Source organism: Gopherus evgoodei, chromosome 9 (assembly GCF_007399415.2).
Source record: "Gopherus evgoodei ecotype Sinaloan lineage chromosome 9, rGopEvg1_v1.p, whole genome shotgun sequence".
Classification (NCBI taxonomy): Eukaryota; Metazoa; Chordata; order Testudines; family Testudinidae; genus Gopherus; species Gopherus evgoodei.
Window position 1 is genome coordinate 57,175,347 of NC_044330.1, and position 14,379 is coordinate 57,189,725.

Genomic DNA, 14,379 nt, shown 5'->3' on the forward strand with positions numbered 1-14,379 from the left:
GTCTTATATTTAAGATTTGTAAATAAATGTCATTGCTTGTCTCCTTTAATCCCTAGGACCAGATTTTCAATGCTACTTTGGTACCTAAATGCCTTTGAAAATCTGGCCTTAGGGGCCTCAGGGCAAGCATCTTGAGGGTCCTAAACAGAAAACAAGTCCATTCAGTTTCCACCTTGCTCCCAAACAGGAGCCCACCACCTGCCTTTCCAATTCTCCCTTCTCTCTAACTCTTCCTAGCAACAAGTCCTTCCCCAGAAGGACGATATTCTCACTATCAGGCCTGTTTTCTTGTGTTGCCAGGCTCCTGCTCTAATTCCTTCCACTTCCTGCCTGCCCTCCATATGTACACTGCCTTGTAGCCTGAAGTTGATTTGGAAACTGATATAGGGAAGATTTAAGGCAGATAAGAAGGGCAGGCCAGAAAATAAGCAAGATTACTGGCAATGGGAGGAGAGCCAGGTGAGAGTTACAACAGATAAGAATCTTGACTCAGCCCCACCTTCCAGCAGCCAAAACTATATTGCTTTTTAGCACAGCACTCCAAAGTGGCCTCCTTCCCAACCCCATGAAAATTGGCCAATCCTCATTGTGTTAAATACATGGTGATCATCCAGTATGCAGAAGGTTAAAGATTAACTAGTTAAGGTTTTTTTTTTAATCAATATTAGACTTGTGAAATAGAAAATACTTGTTTTAGGGTTTTTTTGTTTGTTGGGTTGTTTTGTTTTGTTTTTTTTTAAATTATTGACATGCAGATAATGCTTTGGTGCGCTGATACATGATCTAGTTCAGTTTAACAGTGGCAACATCAGTTTATGCTAGGATAGCCAACATACTAACACTGCAGAAGATGAGAGATGATCAGAGCTGCTGTGTTGTCACTGCAGGTTAGTCGTTCCTCTGCCAAGTCTCTCTTGATTTGTAATGCAAATAGATACCTAAAAAGGAAGAGTGAAGAGTATAATCTTTTGATGAGCTAAATAAAACTCAACACTACTTACACAATAAGCAGCTTCTACAAATATTCTTCAAAAAGTACATAAAACAGAACTCATCATTTCTCAGTGACAATCACATAAAATTAAAAAAGTAGTACATAACATAGGTAGGTCAAATTCCTAACCAATGTGGCCACAAAGCAATTTAACAGTGTAATGGAGTCAACTGTCACAGGGGAACCAAACTCTTTGAAAAGCTTGGCTTATCAGAAAGCAGATTTCAGAAAAGACTGTTACTCACCTTTGTAACTGTTGATCTTTGAGATGTGTTCCTCATATCCATTCCAATTAGGTGTGTGTGTGCCATGTGCACGCTCGTCGGAAGATTTTTACCTTAGCAACACTCGGTGGGTCGGCTGGGTCGTCCTCTGGAGTGGCGCTACTATAGCGCCAGATATATACCCCTGCTGACCCAATGGCCCTTCAGTTCCTTCTTGCCGGCTACTCCAACAGTGGGGAAGGAGGGCGGGTTTGGAATGGATATGAGCAACACATCTCGAAGAACAACAGTTACAAAGGTGAGTAACCGTCTTTTCTTCTTTGAGTGCTTGCTCATATCGATTCCAATTAGGTGATTCCCAAGCCTTACCTAGGTAGTGGTGTCGAAGAGAGATGTTGCAGAATGCAAAACTGCTGAGCCAAAGGCTGCATCGTCTCTGGACTGCTGAACCAATGCGTAATGTGAGGCAAAGGTGTGAATCGATGACCAGGTAGCAGCGTGACATATTTCCTGGATGGGGACATGGGCAGATGAGGCTTGCGCCCAAGTAGAATGGCCGGTGAGATGGCTAGCCGGAATGTGAGCCAATTCATAGCATGTTCGGATGCAGGATGTCACCCAAGATGAAATTCACTGGGAAGAGACTGGCATGCCTTTCATCCGGTCTGCCACCGCTACAAAGGGCTGAGGTGAACGTCGGAAGGGTTTGGTTCTCTCGATATAAAAGGTGAGAGCCCTGCGGACATCCAAGGTATGTAGTCGTTGTTCCCGACACAATGAGTGCGGCTTCGGGAAAAAGACTGGGAGAAAGATGTCTTGATTGACATGAAAAGCAGACACCACCTTAGGGAGGAAAGAGGGGTGCGGTCGCAGCTGTACCTTGTCCTTGTGGAATACCGTATATGGGGGATCCGCTGTCAAAGCCCAAAGCTCTGATACTCGTCTTGCCGAGGTGATAGCAATGAGGAAGGCTGTCTTCCAGGAGCGGTACAGCAGGGAACAGGTGGCCAGAGGCTCAAAAGGGGCACCCATAAGCTTGGCTAGCACCAGATCCCAGGTATGGGTTGGGTGTCTGACTTGAGGGTACAACCGCTCCAATCCCTTAAGGAACCTGGAAACTATGGGGTGAGAAAAGATTGAACTGCCACTTTCCCCCGGGTGGAAGGCAGAAATAGCTGCCAGATGCACCTTTATAGAAGAGACCGCCAGGCCCTGCTCTTTCAGGGACCATAGGTAATCCAGGACAGTAGGGACAGATACCTGTCCAGGGACTAAATTACTCTGAGCGCACCAGTAGAAGAAACGCTTCCACTTGGTGAGATATGTCGTCCTCATGGAAGGCTTCCTACTGCCCAAGAGCACTTGTTGTACAGAGGCAGAGCAACGCAAATCAGACTGGCTCAACCACACAGCAGCCATGCTGTGAGATGAAGGGATTGCAGGTCCAGATGGTGAAGCCTGCCGAAGTCCTGTGTTGTGAGGTCCGGCCAGAGTGGCAGGGGGATCGGGTCTGCCACTGAGAAGTCGAACAACAGGGTGTACCAATGCTGCCTTGGCCACGCTGGAGCAATGAGGATCAGGTGGGCTCTGTCCCTGCGGAGCTTGAGCAGGACTCTGTGGACAAGCGGAAACGGTGGGAAGGCATAAAGCAGGTGTGTCATAAACAGATAGTTAAGAGTTAATGGAACAGAAGTACTTCATATCTCTTTTGCCTGGAAAGGGTTACCAAGAACAGTTAGCCTGGCTGTCACCTGACCAGAGGACCAATCAGAGGACAGGATACTTTCAAATCTTGAGGGAGGGAAGTTTTGTGTATACTGTTAGTTTTTGGTTGTTGTTCACTCTGGCGGCTCAGAGGGACCAGACGTGCAACCAGGTTTCTCTCCAATCTCTCCGATACAGGCTCTTATAAGGTCAGAATAGTGAGTACGAGGTAGATAAAGCGAGTTAGGCTTATGGTTGTTTTCTTTATTTGCAAATGTGCATTTGGCTGAAAGGAGTTCAAATTGGTATTTGGCTGAAAGAAGTTTAAATTGGTATTTTGCTGAAAAGATTTTAATTTGTACTTGTACACTTAGGCTGGGAGGGTATTCCAAGTGTCTATAGCTGAAAGACCCTGTACCTATTCCGTCTTAAATTTACAAAAGATAATTTTTACTGTTTTTTCTTTCTTTCATTAAAAGCTTTTTCTTGTTTAAGAACCTGATTGTTTTTTTTTTATTCTGGTGAGACCCCAGGAGACTAGGTCTGGACTCACCAGGGAATTGGTGGGGAGAAAGGAGGGAAGGGGGAGAGAAAGGTTGATTTCTCTCCGTTAGGATTACTTTCTCTCTCAGGAAGAGTCGGGGAGGGGCAGAGAGAAGGAGGGGGGAAGGTGCATTTTCCTCTCTGTTTAAAGATTCAAGGAGTTTGAATCACAGTGATCTTCCAGGGTAACCCAGGGAGGGGAAGCCTGGGAGAGGCAACGGTGGGGGAAAGGGTTTACTTTCCTTGGGTTAAGATCCAGAGGGTCTGGATCTTGGGGGTCCCTGGGCAAGGTTTTGTGGGGGACTGGAGTGTACCAGTCACTGGAATTCCTGGTTGGTGGCAGCGCTACAGGTTCTAAGCTGGTAATTAAGCTTAGAGGAATTCATGCTGGTACCCCATCTTTTGGACGCTAAGGTTCAGAGTGGGGATTATACCATGACAAGGTGCCTCTTCCATGGGATCAGGAATGCGTCTGAGAGGGAGCATGGGGAGCGTCCTTGGAAGGAGCAGAACACCTGGCATTTCCTGTTCTCTCGGGAGGTAAAGAGGTCTATGTGGGGAAAGCTCCACCTCCGGAAAACAGAATGGATACCGTCCGGACGAATCGACCACTCGTGAGACAGGAAGGACCTGCTGAGGTGATCTGCCAGAGAGTTCTGGATTCCTGGGAGAAAAGACGCTAACAAATCGATCGAGTGGGCTATGCAAAAGTCCCAGAGGCGGATGACTTCTTGACAAAGGAGGGAGGAGCGTGCTCCGCCCTGCTTGTTTATACAAAACATGGCCGTTGTGTTGTCCATGAACACTAATACATAACGGCCTTGTGGATGGTCCCGAAACACCTGGCATGCTAGACGGACTAATCTCAGCTCCCTCACATTGATGTGCAGGGCCAGCTCTTGGGGCAACCAGAGGCCTTGAGTGTGAAGGCTCCCGAGGTGGGCACCCCAACCCAGAGATGACGCGTCTGTGGTTAGGGCCACCGAGGGTTGCGGTGGGTGGAAAGGTATCCCTGCACAGACCAGACAGGGGTCTAACCACCAAGTGAGGGAGTCGAGAACCTTCCTGGGGATAGTGAGCACCGAATCCAGACTGTCTCTGTGTAGACAGTATATTGAAGCAAGCCAGGTTTGGAAGGGACAGAGACATAGCATGGCATACTTGGTCACGAAGGTGCAGGCCATGTGACCTACTAGGCCGAGGCAAGTGCGCACCGACGTTGTTGGAAAGGATTGGAGACTTCTAATTATTGAAGCCATTGTTTGAAAATGCAACTGGAGGAGACAGGCAGGCTCTGGCCAGATTGGAGTCCCGAACAGCTCCGATGAAGTCTATTCTCTGCGTGGGTGTCAGAGTAGACTTTTCTGTGTTGATCATGAGGCCAGGCTTCCGAAGAGGTCTGTGACAATGTGCAGGTGCTGTGATACTTGCAACTGGGAAGTCCCTCGAATGAGCCAATCATCGAGATATGGGTAGACGTGTACCCGATGCCGACGGAGTGAGGCGGTGACTACAGCCATGCATTTTGTGAAGACACGCGGATATGTAGAAAGGCCAAACGGAAGTACACTGAACTGAAAGCGTTGATGGTTAACCACAAAGCGGAGGTACTGTCCGTGTGGTGAGTAGATTGCAATGTGGAAATATGCGTCCTTCATACTGAGGGTGGCATACCAGTCTCCCGGATCTAGGGATGGGATGATGGTCCCCAGGGATACCATGCGGAACTTCAGCTTGATCAGCAATTTGTTGAGTTCTCGCAGGTCTAGGATCCGTCGTAGACCTCCCTTTGCCTTGGGGATTAAGTAGTAGCGGGAATAGAACCCCTTGCCCCTCATGTCTTTTGGCACCTCCTCTATGGCTCCCAGTTTTAGGAGCGCCTGGACCTCTTGTAAGAGGAATTGCTCGTGAGAGGGTTCCCTGAAGAGGGACGGGTAGGGAGGGTGGGAAGGGGGGGGGTTTGAAACAAACTGGAGGTGGCATCCCGTTTCCACCGTGCGGAGGACCCAACGATCTGAGGTTAGCTGGGACCAGGCAGGGAGGAAATGGGAGAGGCGGTTGAAAAAGGAATGAGAAGGATCCGGTAGGATAACTGGCAGGCTGTCCTCGGGCATCCCATCAAAAGTTTTGCTTGGGCCCCGTTGGTGGTTTAGGAGGCACTTGACTTTGGGTTCTTTGAGGGCCAGACTGCCTCCGCCGATTCCCCCTGCCACGCCTTCTGGTAGCGTCCTGACGCAGGCTAGTGTGGTTGGGGCCAGAAGGACCTTCGTTGGGTCACTTGCATGTGCATACCCAGCGAGCACATTATGACACAATTGTCCTTCAGACTTCGCAACCCGGGGTCAGTTTTGTCTGAGAAAAGGCCCTGGCCCTTGAAGGGTAAATCCTGAATGGTCTGCTGCAATTCAGGGGGAAGGCCTGAAGCCTGGAGCCAGGAGATACGCCTCATCGTCACTCTGGATGCCAAAGTTCTGGCAGCCGAGTCCGCTGCATCCAGAGAGGCCTGGAGGGAGGTTCTTGCTACCTTTTTACCCTCTTCAAGTAGGGCCGTACACTCTGGACGGGACTCCCGGGGAAGAAGCTCCGTAAACTTCCCCACGGACACCCACATATTAAAGTTATACCAACTTAGGAGAGCTAGTTGGTTTGCCACCCTAAGTTGGAGGCCCCTAGCCAAGTATATTTTGTGGCCTAGGAGGTCCATGCGTCTAGCCTCCTTCGCCTTAGGAGCTGATGCTTGCTGGCCATGACGCTCCTGTTTGTTCACTGATTGGACAACCAGAGAGCAGGGAGGTGGGTGGGTGTAGAGATATTCGTATCTCTTTGAGGGGACCATATATTTCCTCTCTACTCCCCTTGCTGTAGGTGGAATTGAAGCTGGGGGATTGCCAACTGGTGTCCGCATTGGCTTGTATAGTGCAGATGAACGGGAGAGCCACTCTAGTAGGTGCATCAGCCGATAAGATGTCCACGACCGGGTCCTCTATTTCAGTGACCTCCTCCATATGCAAGTTCATATTCTGAGCCACCCACCTCAAGAGGTTTTGATGGGCCCCGAGATCGACTGGTGGAGGGTCTGAGGAGAATTTTCCTGCTACCGCTTCATCAGGTGAGGAGGAGGAGGAGAGGCCTGGGACCAACGGGTCCTGAGGTGGGTCGTGTACTTGAAGGGCGTCATCTGCATCAGGTGGAACCTCGGTGACTGCAGATGGAATTGGAACCTCGTCCGTGCCCGTAGGGGGAGGGCAGCTCACTGTCACCTCTGGTACCCGGTGTTTTGACGGGGCCGACTGTTGAGCCACTGATGGGGCACCTTGGGCCCATGGTGTACAGAAGGACCAGTGATGGTGTACAGAAGGACCAGTGATGAGACCCTTGTTCGTGTCTTTGTCTCTCCGGATATTGGCTGGGGACATCAGAGTCACACTCCTGATGGTAGGATGCTTTGCCAGCCTGAGACGATACTGATGTATGTCTCGAAGGCCACGGTGGTGCCGAGAGACCCTGGGAGGGCGCCACGGTTCTTGATGCTCGATCCCGGGGCGGTACCAGGGAGCGGTACTGGGAGCTATGGCGGTACCGCGAGCGAGACCGGGACCTTCTGCCGTACTGGTGCCGGGAGGTTGACCGGGATCTTGAGTCCCTTCGTCTGGAGCGATTGCGGGATACACAGTACCGAGATCAGTGCCGAGAGCTGGATCAGTACCGGGAGTATCTGTCCGATGAACGAGATGTTGAACGTCGCCACGAGTGCAACTGGTACTGCGATGGAGAGTGGTGCAGGGACTGCGAGCGGCACGGTGAGCGGTAACGACATGATCGAGAGCATCTGCAAGACCATGATCTGGAATGACATCTCTCTGGTGGACCGACGGAAGGAGGCCTTACCAGGGCCAGCTTGCCGATGGATTGAACAACCTACACCGGCGGTGCCGGGGGTTGAGGATGTATCAGCTCCGTCATAGCAATGAGCTACATTGCCGTAGAGAAGGTCTCCAGCGTAGAAGGGAGAGCAAGCTCATCCACAGCAGGAGCTGGGAAGCTGTCTGGCACCGGACTCAACGGCCCTTGTGGGACCAGAATCGACGGTGCCGTGCTAGGTGGAGCTGCAATCTGCGGTGCCGCAGCGGACGACGGTGCCCGACGAACCGTCTTAGATGAGCGCTCCTTCTGCGAGGCTGGAGTCGGAGCACTATGTCGTTTCCCAGTTCGGGAAAGGGAGCGGTGCCGGGACTCCTTCTCAGTACAGGAGTGATCCGGTGCTGAAGGGGTGCTTCTTACCGAGGCAGTCTGTTGGGCACTCAGTACCGATGTTGCAGGACTAAGTGCCGACTCCATAAGGAGCTGCTTCAATCGAAAGTCCCGCTCCTTCTTCGCTCTTGGTTTAAATGACTTGCAAATGCAGCACTTGTCAACAAGATGGGATTCCCCTAGGCACTTGAGGCAGGAGTCGTGGGGATCCCCTATTGGCATCGGCTTCTGGCACGCCGAGCACAGTTTGAATCCCGATGCCTTGGGCATGGGCCCGCACCGGGGTGGAGGAAAGGGGCTAATCCCCGATCCCCCCTTCAACTATATACACTAACTATAACTACAAGAACTTGAACTATAAACACAGTAAAGAGCAAAGAACTACAAGAAGCTAGGGATGTGGAGATCAGCAAAGCCGCGCTCCACAGTTCCAACGACTGTCATGGACGGTAAGAAGGAACTGAAGGGCCGTTGGGTTGGCAGGGGTATATATCTGGCACTATAGCGGCGCCACTCCAGGGGGCGACCCAGCCGACCCACCGAGTGTTGCTAGGGTAAAAATCTTCCGATGAGCGTGCATGCGGCACGTGCACACCTTATTGGAATCGATATGAGCAAGCACTCGAAGAAGAAAGTCTGTTTCGACCTCAGGATTAGATCTCGGTCATGGTTCAAAGGGTTTCATCTACCCACACAGTGGGGGAGGTGCATGGCTAATAATATCTTATTAGCAAAGTGTGGAGAGTAGGAGGAGTCTGGGGTCCTATAAATCTAACTCAGCCTAAGAAGATACAGCACTGGGGAAAGATGATATTGGACTTGAGACTTTGGCTAGAATTACTCCATATCACTGCCTTACCAAGTTCAGAAATTGGCAAATTTCTGAAACGGGGAGCATGTCACTTGAGCTCTGATGGAGTACGCCTTCATGTTCAGTGACAGAGGTGCACCAGCCAATTGTAAGATACAATAAGATACATTGTGTCATCTACTTAGCTATTCTATGTGATGGCCTGACCTTATGGACTGCTCAACTATAGCCAGAAATAACCTAGGAGACAGTCTGAACAGCTTAGGTCTGTTCATGAAGTAATATAAGCCTTTGGAAATATCCAGTGTATGCAACTTCTCTCGAAGTATCATGGAACTTCATGAAGAAGTCCACAGGCAAGTTAACTAATTTTTACTCCTGGGGAAATTCTGCATCACTGTACGTGTGCAGAATTCATGTCCCCCCCAGATTTCTTTGCTTCCCCACAGAAAAATGACTTCTGACAGGAAAGCGAAGGGAAGCTGCAAGAGCCATCATGCGCCCCTCTCGGCAACACAGGCAGCTTGGCTTGGTAGAGTCGTAAATCACAGCCGGGGGAGGCGGGAGCGGGGCAATCATGTGAGAGAGAGACACTGACTCTCAGGCACTTGGTGTGGAGGGGCAGGGCTTCAGAGTGTTTCTAAGGAGGTAGGCATGGGACAGGCTCTGTCCCTTCAGGCAGAGCAGAATGTAGCAGCCTGCCTGCTAAGTGAATTTTTCCCATTGTCTTTTTGAATTCCCCCAGGAGTATAAAACAGGTGTAAAAGTTTTAAGGCTCCTTCACATTGCCAGAGGGGTGTAAAGGACAGTATGGCCTTATAAATGCTTATGGGGATTTCGTGATTAGAACTGCCTAAATTTTTGGACTGAAAAAATTTCCTATCAAAATGTTCTCCATGATCTGTTTGCTACTGACCTTTCTGGAGATGATCAGTAGCCAATATAAATTGTGAGTTTGATTCCCCAGCCCTCAGTTGTCTATGATGCAACACTGATCATGTGGTTGTGTAGCAGGGTGGTCACCCTGCTCCTGCCCTGAAGGGCTAAAAACAGCCCTTGGAGAGGGCTGTGGCAGGAAAAGCAGCTACTAGGCTGATTGGGGAAGCAGCTGCCGCTGGGCCATGCCCCAATCAGGCCTCAGCTGGCCCTATATAAGAGGCTGGGAGCCAGGAGCTCAACAGTCCCTCTCTGTGTTGAGAGAGAGAAGGGCCTGGCTGCAGGGAGGTTAACCAGGTATCTGGAGTGAAGCATGGCTGGGGAAAGGCCAAGGGACCTGGGGAGCTCTGGCCTAGGAAAACCCCAGGCTGCAGGCCTGGTAAGGCCTATTAGATACTGGGTCGCAGGGGCAGCCCACGGGTAGCCAGAGGCAGCAGGTCCAAACCCCTTTACCTGTGATGACTGGCTTATACTGCAGTTTGCCCTAGTGAACAGGGCCTAGATGGAGACAGGGCTGTAGCCAAGACTGAGGAGAAATGGGGACAGTGGGTGGGGGTTCCCCTGGGAGAGGGAGACCCAGAACTGTGGGGTACTGCCAGGGGGCAGCACCTAGTTAAAGGGGCGCCAGCGTCCTGGGAGGGACACGGGGGCCAGCAGTGATAGCGGATCACCAGCTGACAGAGGGTGCTCCTGGGTCAAAGCGCTAATTCCTAGAGAGAACCCAGCAGGAGGCGCCACAGAGGTGAGTCCACCCGCTTACAGGCTGCATATATTCGTTGATTAATAACTAGAAATAAAGGGTCAAATCTAGCTACATTACGATTAGACAAGGGGGTTTGGGGATTTTCTCCAATGCTCCCCACTCCTATTCTCCATCTATTGTATTGTAGTTTAAATAAATTACTGAAATAATGGAAACCAGAGTGATTATATTGCCTTATTTTGACAAATAAAACATGCAGAATTTTAAAATACTGTGCACAGAATTCCCCCAGGAGTAACTGATTCAAATAGAACTCAGAACACCTTGGGGATGAAATTTCAGCACTGCCTTGTGCCTATGAAATGCCATGTAGGAAAGGTCACCTGTAAGTGCTTGGAGCTCACTCTCTCTTCTAGCTGAAGTGACAGCAACTAGAAAGACAATCTTCAGTGAGATGAAGAAAGAAGCACTCTGAAAGGGGCTCGCAGGGAAGCTCCTTGAGTATCAACACGACAACAATGAGGTCCCAGGCAGCAGCAAGTCCTGACTTCTGCTACCTTTGTGGCCAATTTTCTCAACACACAAAAATCAACAGTGAGATCCAGTACAGGATCTAGTGCGCAAGTGCTTCCTTTAGGAAATTACCCTGACGCACTAAGACAGAACACCAAGATTCAGGTCTATAAGACAACTGTTATTCCTACACTTCTTTATGAATGCGTAACCTAGGTGACCTATCGACAGCACCTCAAGAGTTTGACTGGTAGGTGTAGCAGGAAGAGAGCCTGAGATATAAGCCCTTGTATTAGAAGCCTGATATGAGGCTTGAGCTAAAGTAGTCGGCAAGATTTGCTAATATAAAGCAAAGTTAGCGAAAGCTAGGCTGTGAGCAAATGTCAGGCTCTGCCTGTTTGCAAGTTTACAGAATTTGGCAAGAACAGGCCTAATATTGCAGAAACACATTTTTAAAAAGTGCTAGGCACAGAATACTTACACAAGAGTGGTACCAGAACATCCCTTTATTAAGGATGGTACAAAAACATTTCCCAAGGATAACAGGAACACACTAACCCCTTTTAAAATATACGGTCAGGATGACAGCATAATAGAGATGTTTTGATTGAACCAACATGTATAAGGAGATGAGTGATAACTAGGCATGTCAGGGGGCACTAACTATGTTAGAGGTGCAGTATGTAACTTGTTTATATGAGGTGTGACAAAGCTCTGACCTTGTCTCAGTGGGTCCTGTGCTTCCTGGTGGATTACGCTAGCCTTAGGCCACGTCCAGACTACCCGCCGTATCGGCGGGTTAAAATCGATTGCTCGGGGATCGATATATCGCGTCTAATCTAGACGCGATATATCGATCCCCAAGCGCGCTTATATCGATTCTGGAACTCCATCAACCCCAACGGAGTTCCGGAATTGACAGAGGGAGCCGCGAACATCGATCCTGCGCGGTGTGGATGGGTGAGTAATCCGATCTTAGATATTCGACTTCAGCTACGTTATTCACGTAGCTGAAGTTGTGTATCTAAGATCGATTCCCCCCCCGTAGTGTGGACGTGGCCTCAGAGGCTCACTGTGACCCTCTACATAGCCCTTCTCTCTCTCTCTCTCTCTCTCTCTCTCTAGGTAAGGGTCACAGCCTACTGAGCCATTTTCATCATAAGCCAACATGGGAGGTGAGGAGAAGCAACCCTCCCTCGCACAGTCTGTCTCCCAGTCTCAGTGAATTAACTGGGAAAGGGGGGAGCCTGGGCCTGCCCTCTGTTCTGGGCCCTAGAACCCTAATAGTAGCAGCTATTGCTAGCTGGCTTTTTGGAAACAGGATGAGTACAATTCCCTGGGCCACTTCCCCACAGCAGCCCCCACTTCCTCAATATCTACTTCACTCTTACCTCAGGGCCTCCCTCCTTGTGCCTGATAAGGTTTGTACTGCTCAGTTTTTCCAGCAGCACGGCTTCATACTACAGCTCCCGACAGGCACATCCACCAGACCAACCAGGAGGCTTTTAATTCATTTCAGCCAGCCCTGATTGGCTTCGGGTGTCCCAATTAACTTAGTTGTCTTCACTGCTTTCTGAAAGGATCTTAATTGGCCCCAGGTGTCTTAACTGACCTGGAGCAACTGCCATTTACTTACCCTGGTAACCGGGATTTGTTTAGCCTGGGGCTAATATATCTGTCTCCCACTACTTTCTTATAGCCATCTGGTCTTGCCTCATCACATAGGGTAGGAAGAGGTGTTTTTGTGTATGTGTTTTGGTCCAGCCGAGGGGGGAATGGAAAGTCCCGCCATTCTCTGAGCTGCGTTTATCATTATGGGCATACATTTCAGTATTTTTGTAGAGTTTTCTAGGTACTATTACCATGCTTTGTTGACAGTAAACCTGGCCTGGTGTCTTTGTGTCTTAACTGATTTCGTGATTATTGGACAGTTTGCTCAAGGTTTTCTGTGCTGGCTGTTTGCGCAGAGCTGGGGCAACACACAGGGAGAAAAGCGCGCGCGCACACACACACACACACACACACACACACACACACACACACACACACAGCTAAACATCTAATCATACTGGTGACTGACAACTGCTGATCTGGTAAGTAAGCAAGCTGTCCTCTGTAGAAATCACGCTCTAACATGACAGAATACCACGAGCTAGGGAATCCCCTTATCCCTTCCCTACAATGCTGACCATCTAACCACAGTAGCAGGTCTTCAATAGACCTTTGAGGAACTCTGATACCTTTGAGTAGGAGAAGACAGCATGACCATACAGGTGGATGGCATGCACAGATCATTACGAGGTGTACCGTAATGGAGCTGAACAAAAAAGGTGCAGTGTTTCAGATGAGGTAAGTATTCTGTGACACTGATGCCTGCATAGCGTCCAGGCCATGTTCTGCTCCCTATACTCATAACATCTTCCGTGTCAACAAATAAGTTTTTCTGTGAATCTATCAGGATCTCTTGATCTGTACCATGACCTCTTGGTCTTGTCTAGAGCAATCCCTACCTGTGGTACTTAACTAGCCAATATCCTCATGCCTCACCTGAGGCAGAACTGTATCATCCAGTACCATCCTTGGGGTCAAGCTCTGAGGATAGGGGAGAAGCAACTTTACGCAGTGCTGATGAAAGACCTCTGTACTGGTTCCAGTGGAGGATTTGAAGGCTCTGTTTTTGAAGAAAAGTGATGTTTTATGTCCTCCTTGCAGAATGATCCTGAATGGTGTTTAGAATTATGTTTTTGCTCCATCCCACTTTGCCCCTAGGTGTCAGTCTTCTGTAAGAAAGATATGGGGTGGCTGGCTCTATCACCAAGGGAGACTGACATTGTCAGTACTGGTTTCAACACCATCCTCTTCACATATTTCTTCTTTAATGTCCTATCACAGGGTATGATGACTGCTTGAGGGACTGCTGGCTTTCACAGACTCTCTTGGCTTCATTTTGGTGTCATTTCCTCTGGGTCTGAAGTGACCTGTATGGATTGCTCATGCAGATGTCATATGAGCCTAACGTGCCTGCATTTGCAGGCACAGGCGCCAACTAAAATATTAGTGGGTGCTCAGCACCCATCGGCAGCCAGCTCCTCCCCTCCGCTCCAGCGCCTCCCGTCCAACTGCAGCCCCACTGATCAACTCCTCTCCTTCCCACTGCCTCCCATCTGCTGCGATCAGCTGTTCTGCAGCGTGCAGGAGGCACTGTGGGGGAGGGGATGGAGCGGGGACAGGGAATGCTCGAGGGAGGGTGGAACTGGGTGGGAAGAAGTGGGGCGGAGAAGGAGCGGGGGTGGGAAGAAGAGGGGCAGGGGTGGGGGGCTTGGGAGACGAGGTGGGGTGGAGGTAGGACCTAGTGCAGAGCAGGAAGAGGCGGGATGGGGTCGGGTGGGGGTGGAAGTGGAGCCTGGGGCAGAGTGGGAGATTGAGCAGCTCTGGGACCCAGAGGAAGCCTGCGCTTGCAGGTCCTCAAGGAATATTACCAGCACACTGAGCACTTGTCCAAGATGTGGCTCTCCCTCAGGCAGAAGATGCAATGACTTTGTCCATCAGTGAGGGGAATGAGGCAGCCACAAGACTGGCAGGGTTTGAACCCTAATGGTTTGGAGCTTGCCATAAGGGAGGAAGGTTGGCACAAAGTGCCTCATCACACTGTGCGGGAAGAGAGATACCATCCTACTGTGCAGGAAGGAGAAGAAGGAAA

At 49.9% G+C, this 14,379-nt stretch overlaps 1 protein-coding gene across 11 annotated transcripts in view; it reads right to left on the reverse strand.

Moving 5' to 3' along the window:
* The window catches only part of FARP2 (FERM, ARH/RhoGEF and pleckstrin domain protein 2), a 204,445-nt gene that overhangs the window by 105,772 nt on the left and 84,294 nt on the right, over window positions 1-14,379 (reverse strand). For all 11 annotated transcript variants that reach the window (XR_004002053.1, XM_030575993.1, XM_030575992.1 and 8 more), the window contains one exon: window positions 841-938. Coding sequence is in view for 10 of the 11 variants with exons in the window: in XM_030575993.1 (XP_030431853.1) it covers window positions 841-938 (98 nt within the window). In the remaining variant the exon portion in view is untranslated. The remainder of the gene's footprint in view (window positions 1-840; window positions 939-14,379) is intronic.